The following is an 8,280-nucleotide window of genomic DNA, read 5'->3' on the forward strand; positions in this document are numbered from 1 at the left end:
TGAGGTCCTAGCTTTTGTTTCAGGTTGTGGATTCACAGGTACTGATTATGTTATTAAAACTACTGAATTACCACCTAAATTAACAAAATCTGGTCATCCAGTACCAATTATGAGAGTGACTCATGAACCAAGGATTATGGTTAATCCAATTCTGTGTACCTGACATTAAAACAAAACAAAACAAAAAACAAAAACAGAAGTGGTGTTCTTCACCACCAACAGTGGTGAAGTCTTTCCACTTCTAAGCGTTTATCTTAAGGGATAAACAGAGTTCCATAAAAAAACTGTGAACAAGGACATTTATCATGGTATTTATACACATAAAAATAGGAAATAATCTAAGTACCAAACTAAGGGGTGTGTTACATAAATTGAGTTACATCAATATGCTTGAAAACTAGGTAGTCTTTTAAAAATATTATTTTCTAAGAGTATTTAAGTTTATGGGAAAATACTCATATCAGTTGAATAAAACAGGCTATAGAATAGACATACACAATATAAACCCAGTTTTTATTTCCCGTAAGTATATATATGCACACACACAAAAAGCTGGGAAGACTGTACATCAAAATGATGATAGCACTCATCCCTGGATGTTATGATTGTTTCTCCCGTAAACTTGTCAGTAGCTTGCAAATTTTCTATAGTGATCATTAATTCTTTTATAATCAGAAATAATTTTATTATAAAAATATGTTAATAATAATAGCTAATGTAGATGGAATACTTGTTATGTGCTAAGAGCTTTGTATGGATTAATTTATTTAAAGTCTAAAATAACCCTATGAGGATGGTACTATTATGATTCCCATCTTACAGATGAAGATACTGAGGTTTAGGGGGTTAAATAACTTACATGAGGACACAGGTCATGAGAAGTAGCGCCTTGAATCGAGCTTCCAGAGGGCTCTTCAAAGGGTGGGCCCGATAGTAGGGTCTTGTTCTCCCTAATGTAGGGATGGCTGCCCCAGAGAGAAGGATCTCCCTGAGAACAGTACTGGGAACTGAACAGCAGCCTGATGTGGAACCTCCAATCCACACAGAGAAAAGAGCCACCAAGGGGGGTCAGAGCCAGAGCCCACACAAGGTGGTTCAATGGTTCAAGCCAACCATTGAACATGGGGAGGGCAGACATGGGCGGGCCAGTGCGCCCAGCCTCTGAGGGTTCCTGATGAGTCCTTATGGAAAAGGAGATCCTGGTGATTAGAGAACTGATTGGAGAGCAGAGATGTTTTACTTATGGCTCTGGCCAGCTCTGACTCCACCACCACTGTAGGATTGGCATCCAGAGCTTCAGTGGAGAGGAGGAGGATGCCCTAGGGATGGGACAGAGCCAGGGACTTAGCTGCGGTTTCTTCTCATCACTCATGCTTTAAATATAAGCTCTGATGTGATCAAGGTGCCAGAGATAAAATGCCTTTCTCAAGCTAAACAGGCAGGATCTGGTATCCAATTTGGACCAGACAGTGGAAAGTAGACTCAGGAGGAAAAAATCCCTTGGCCTAAACACCAACACACGGGAGTTGGAGAATTCGACACCTTAACATTGTAGAATAAACAAATGTAGGCAGGGTTTGCCATGTTTTCTTCAAAACATCTAGAATAGATATAATTTAAGAAGGAATGACTTAACAGTTACTTGTTCTCTTCTCAGCTGAAGAATTCTGGATTATCCTTCAAGATGTAGCTCAAGCATCAGCTTCTGTGGAAATACTTCCCGAGCTGTCCCAAGCAACAAGGCCACCCCTCTTCTGTACATGTTTAATAAATGATGTGTTTACCTGTCGGACTGTCTGTCTTCCCCTGCTGGAGCATAAGCTCACTGGACTGTGTTTTATATACCTTTAGGTTTTTGCTGCTTTGCCTGCATTTCTTCTCATCACCTCTCTCCCACATGCATCCCTATGCCTGCCTTATGGTAAGTGCTAATTAAATGTTGCTATTGGAACAGAGAGCTATAGAGGTTTGGTGTGTGGTCTTCTAGAATTCCCAGAGCTGGTGATCAAACCCCTTTTTGCTTCTCTGATACTTGAGAGAATCTGATGAAAGCTAAGAACCTTTCCCCAGAAAAAAAGCACATTCAAAATAAAATTCCCATCTGTACAGCCGTAAATACACCCCCCCCACACACACAACACTTACGAATGAGTGCATGTAAAACTGGAGAAATCTGAATAAGATAGGTGGACGGTATCAATATCAATATCCTAGTTGTGATATTGTACTATAGTTTTGCAAGATGTTACCATTGGGAAACTGGAATCTCTCTGTATTATTTCTTACAACTGCATGTGAATCTAAAATTATCTCAATAAAAATTTCAATAAAAAAAAGAAAATTCCTATACATTATCCTTTGGGTGTTGATGGATCCCCCTGAATCTACCCATGAATCCTAATTTGAGAACTCCCCAATATAGTCCAATCTCTACATTGCTGGATGGGGAAACTGATGGGAAAGGATGTGCTCAAAATCATACAGATTGTTGGTGGCAGAAGTGGGGATGAGCCCAGCTCTTTTTTCTTTACACTAAAACTGGTTGCTGGGAGGAAGAGCGTGCTATCCACATTGTGTTGTTTACTTGATTTAAAGGCAAGACAAACCAATCAGAGAAACTGATATTCCCTGATGTGGGGGGAGGGCAGGGCAATTCATTTTCAGAATTGTTTGGTCTTTTTTTCTTCTCACTGCTTCCTAGGCTGCATGTGCTCAGCCTATGGATTGGGAAAGATCTCATTTCCAAGGAAGGTGGATTGGGAAGGTGTAGCTCAGGGACCAGCAACCTTTTTGATTCTGAGTGCCAAAAGAGGAGCCAAACCATGCCTATGGGTTATCCCAGCAGGCTGGACAAATGGAGGATTAGGAGAGAAAGAAAGAGAAGAAAAAGAAAGAGGTTACATCCAGAGAAAGAGAGCAGAGGGGCATGGTACAAGGTGAAGACAGTGGAGGGGATGGGATGGATGCATTTAGGGAGTAGGATGATGAGTTGGGCTGGACCACAGGCTGCTTACTAAGCTGCAAACTTTAAGGACACCAGTTATTGCTCTATCCTTGGAGACTGCTGGCATTGAAAGCATCAGATGGTCCAATGGTCAAGATCTTCCTTTCATGAAAATCACTTGTCATCTGATGCTAAATGCTTTCCAGTAGTTAACAGTTTGGGCCTGAAGCCAGACTGTCTAAGTTTGAATCCCAGCTCCTCTACTTACTAGTTATTTTACCTTAGACAAGTTGCTTAATCCCTTTGTGCCTCAGTTTCATCATCTGTAAAATGAGGATAATAATAGTACCTGCCTCATAAGTTGTGAGGAATGATGTAATATATGTAAGGCACTTAGAAGAGTACCTGACACATAGTAAGTGCTTAATAAATGCAGGCCTTGGGGCTGGCCCAGTGGCACAGCAGTTAAGTACGCATGTTCCGCTTCGGTGGCCCAGGGCTCGCCGGTTCAGATCCCGGGTGCGGACATGGCAGCATTTGGCACGCCATGCTGTGGTAGGCGTCCCACATATAAAGTAGAGGAAGATGGGCATGGATGTTAGCTCAGGGCCAGCCTTCCTCAGCAAAAAGAGCAGGATTGGCAGCAGTTAGCTCAGGGCAAATCTTCCTCAAAAAAAAAAAGAAATGCAGGCCTTATAATCGTTACTACTTGACAGAACCTCATTTCCTCTTGCTTGTTCTTCCAAAGATGGAGAAAACTGATTAGCATCCTTCCTCTAAGAACCAACCACCAAGCTGTAGGCACTAAATTACCCATCAGTTTTCTCTTTTCTGCACACACTCTTTGTTCCTTCTTTTGTTTGTGGACTCAACTCCATTACCATCCACAACAATCAGAATTTAAAGATGAGCACATAAGTACCTGGTATTCGAGGGGTCTCCCTGCCTGGTATTCCCTCTAACTGCTTAGGGAACAAACACTCCTGTGGGAGAGAGTCTGTTTCTTTCCATAAGACAGGAGAGCAGAATGGCCCTATCTTTCTATGTTTGCAAATGAATTTCAAAGCACTAAACTTAGATCCCTCTGTGCTTACAAATTCACTTGCTTTGGGGAATCTGATTTCTAAATCTTGCCTGGAGTCACAAGCTAGAAGGTTGGTGAACTGGTTGCTCTGGAAAATAAAGAACAAAACATAAACAGATTTTCCGTCTGGCTCCCTGCAAAATGTCCCCCTCCTCCGCAGCGTTTCTGGGAGTCTCTAGGGAACACCTCACATGAGCTCACCAACAAGTCCTCCAATTCACACCCCTCTGCTCTGACAGGTGCGAGTTCTCTGTGCTGATCCATCAGACTCTGGGGGGGCTCCTGCTAGTCTTCTGGGCACTCCCAATCAAGAGAGACCTAGAGTCATCAGAGAAGACTCTTCAGAGGGTGTGGGGCTTGAACTGGTCTTGCATGACAAGTAGGGTTCACATAAATACAAGGGGCTATCTGGGGAGCAGTGACAGGCTGAGCAAGGAAGTGAAAGTAGGAATGGAATGGATGAGCATGGCATTGGTCTGCGAGAGTGAGAGGGCCTGCTGAGCTGAGGGGAGGAGCTTTTACCGAGATGGAAGGCAGGAGAACAGGCCATATTGAAATGCTGGGTGAGGAGGCCAGATGAGAAGGCCACAGGAGAGGTGAGACTTCTTTTCACAGGAAAGTGGGGGCCCTTGAGTAATATTCCAGGGCATAGTGGAATATTAAGCAGAAGTATTGGCTACATGTTCTTTGAGCCTGTGATTCCTCTAAGAAGTGCCTTGTCATGTTTACTCAGATATTATAAAGATTTTCTTTTCACAATTATAAAAGCAATATGTTTTCATTACAGAAAAATCAATAAGTAAAAAGAAGAAAATAAAAAACAATCTCACTCACCAGGTGCAATTGCTGTTAAGACCTCACTGTGAATCTTTCTGAAGTCTCTTATAAGCATGTATTTATAGTGTATATTGAATAAAATTAGGGTTATATCATACTTGCTGTTTTATAAGGTACTTTTTTCACTTAATAATATATTGAGAATAGTGTCCTATGTCAATAAACGTACTTCTATGATAAGATTTTTAACAGCTGCAAAGTTGGTGACAGTATTCTTAAGGTTTACCTGGTGTTCTGGAGTGATGAACTTTGCCTTCCATTTCAGAGATTTTTTTTTTTTTTCTGTAACAGAGAAAAACATTTCTACTGTAACTGAGAATGGTATCTGGATGGCACTGACATTACCAAGGGATGTGGCCATCTCTCTCTTTTTTTCTTTAGCCAAACTGCAATAGCTGGGTGAAGAAGCTGTATTATATCTGTGGCAAAGTTCCTAGCCACAAAATCTTGGCCACATCTATAAAATTCTAATTCCAGGTGAAAGGGCAATGTAAGTTTAATTTTTCTGACAGCCACAAAGGAGAGGAACAGGGATAGATACCAATGAGTTGAAAGCATCATTGCATTTCCTGGGTGCAGAAATCTTCTGGTGTTGGGCAGGCCCAGTTGGCCAGAGCCTGGCAGGCTTCTCATGGGTAGAACCACTAAGATGTTGACTAATCAGCTCTTTGTTTGGGGGCTTCAAGGGCTTAAAAGGCCTTGGTGCAAAGAGCATGTTATCAGATAAGGCATCCTTTTCAGATATAAGGTCCTGAGCCAATAGGAGCATAAGACTGACCAACTGTATAAATTCTTGGACTTATTCCTAAGTGACTTTCTCTCTACACAAGCCTTCTGAATATTTGCTTGATGGCAAGGGAAGAGGACAGGTGTCTTTTTGTTCCATCTTTCCCTCTCCTTGAATTTCCTCCTCCATCCCCACTTCATCAAATGGCTTTGTGTCTATATGATGTTTTAGATACCGTTATATTCTGTTTCCAAAGACTATTATGTTATTGAGAGGCTCCAAATGGCATTAGAGACCACTTAGGATCAGAGACCACTTAGAAATAATAATAATTGTAATATCTATTACTTACTGGAAGTTTATTATATACTGTTTGATGTTTTATATTCATAATTTCATTTAATTCTCAGAAGAACCTTATTATTTGGCTATTAAAATTATCCCCATTTTATAGATGTGAAAACTGAGACTCAGAAGTTAGGTAATTTGCCAAACTTCATACAACTAGGCAGTTGCAGAACCAGAATTCAAACCAGGTCCATCTGACTCTAGAGTCATTTCTTACCTGCATGGCTCTGCTTCCCATCTCCGTAAGTTTAGAAGTCAGGGAACTAGAAGGAACAACAACAACAAAATAAACCCAACACAAGGCCAAGAGAATTGTTGACAAGACACATCTCATTCCTTCTCCATGTTTAATGTCAATTTTTATACCTTGGCCGAGAGTGCCTATTATAAAGCTATTTGCCCAAGGTTGCCTTCCTCCTACCCCGCCCCCATCATCAGATGATTTTTATTTATAGCTATGTTTGAACATCATAGGCAACACTCAGACTCACTGTATACTGAATTTGCCATCTGAGCAAAGATTCTTCCTCAAAGCCTACTTGCTGTATTCACTCTCTGGTATTTGCCAAGAAATTAAAAGGACAATTCTTTTGGTTTGCTTTTAACTTTTTATTCCAAGTATTAGAATTGAGACAGTTAGGTCCAATTAGTTTAGACCAGATTAATCAAACCGATTTTTCAGATCCATTGGCTATTTTGAGTTCTAGAGAGTAAGGAAACATTTTAGATTTCATCTAAAGGAAAAGACATTCTGATTTAGTTCTGTATTATTTATAATCATGTATGCTTTACTTCACTGCTTGAATGCTAATAAGCACTTCCTAGAACTCATTCCTTAAGAAGTCATGGCATCTAATTATTTAGCAGGATGGCTTAAGTATATATAATTATATCTTCCCTCCATTTTGTAGTGGTGGTGAGCCAAGTAATCTGCATCAAGAGAAAATAAATAATACCTACATTAATGCCACCAACAAGGAGCTCACAGCACTTTGGAAAAACCCGCTCATTATAATCTTAGCATTATATTATATAATGCGATATATACGTGGTGCATATATATATATGGCATTATATATAGTGCTCAATATTTTTAATATACCAAACTAACATCATCCCCACCTTTCTAGATAAGAGAATTGAGGCAAAGGGAAATTATATTGACCATCTTCCATATTTGAGTCCTTGGAGGTCAGTTGTGTGAATGTGACTGACACCTTGCACTGGGAAGTTTGAAGTTTTAAATCCTGACCACTACCTTGGGCAAGTCGCTCTCTCTTCTAAGTGTCTGAGTGCTTCTTGCCCTGTGAGACAGGACCAGTTCTCACACAGGTACAGGGCAACAGTGAAGAACAAGACAAGAAAGCACACTGGACATGGCTTTATAGTCACCGCACTGAGTGATGATTTTTTTCCTCATTCATTCTACATGATCTCAACTCTTACTCCTTTATTACTTGGGGATGTCAACCACAAAACATGGCCAGAATTTGGGCTAAAAGAACTTTTTCCCAGCCCGGTAAATTAGGTATAATCCTTTTGGGGATTAGATCTGAGGTGCTTTCTTGTGGGCACGCCACTGATAAGGACGAAGGGAAGGCAAAATTGCAACTTCCAGCTGGGGAAGGCCAAGCCAGTCGGCCTCGCCAAGCTAGTTGTCTTGAATAAGACAATTTTCAGTTCCGCCACTGGCTGATCTGGACCTGCAGGGCCTTCTTCAGCCTGTTGGTCGGGATAACGCCCTGAGAGCTGCAGCGAGCACTCTTCTCCTGTACATCGCTGAGTGCTTGCGTGTGGAAGGGTCGCCTGCTTTCCGGGTAGGGAGTCTAGAAGACAGGGGACCAGGTTCGGCTCTCGCCTTGCTCTTTAAGGTTAAATGTCATTTGGAAAGCTTCTATCTCTCAGGTCCTGCAGACATCATAATCTCTCTTCTGCCTATCTATCCCCAGACCGTTTTTAAGCAATACTGTTGGCAGAATACAAGCTCCACCAGGGCAGGGAACCTTGGCTGGATGATCTCTCTCCCGGGCATGGGCTTTAGCACATAGTCGGCGCTCAAAGGAGCCAAATATTTCTGTGAATGCAGAGACAGTGGAATGTGAAAACATTTCGCAAACTCCAAACAGATTCATAGCCAGACCGAGGGCCGATCCTAGGGTATCCGAGCGTTCTTTAAAGCGCTGATCGTAGCCGATTCGAACACCACCTGGTCGCGGTCAGGACGGGTGCGACCATCTCCTTGCGGCCTTTCCTCCAGGAAGTAGGCCAGGGAGGGCAGGGGTTGGGGGTCGGGGTCTCTCATTCCCAGGAGGAACCGGAGTGGGAGGAAGGCGCACACCT

General features: G+C 41.9%; 1 protein-coding gene across 2 annotated transcripts in view; it reads left to right on the plus strand.

Annotated features, from left to right (window-relative positions):
* CDKL3 (cyclin dependent kinase like 3) overlaps positions 1–2,353 on the plus strand; it is a 100,792-nt gene extending 98,439 nt beyond the window's left edge. For both annotated transcript variants that reach the window (XM_070517367.1, XM_014846418.3), the window contains exon 12: positions 1,658–2,353. In XM_070517367.1, the coding sequence (XP_070373468.1) occupies positions 1,658–1,690 (33 nt within the window). In that variant the 3' untranslated portion in view covers positions 1,691–2,353. The remainder of the gene's footprint in view (positions 1–1,657) is intronic.
* Positions 2,354–8,280: the final 5,927 nt, after the last annotated feature.

This window comes from Equus asinus, chromosome 9 (assembly GCF_041296235.1).
Source record: "Equus asinus isolate D_3611 breed Donkey chromosome 9, EquAss-T2T_v2, whole genome shotgun sequence".
NCBI classification, from domain to species: domain Eukaryota; kingdom Metazoa; phylum Chordata; class Mammalia; order Perissodactyla; family Equidae; genus Equus; species Equus asinus.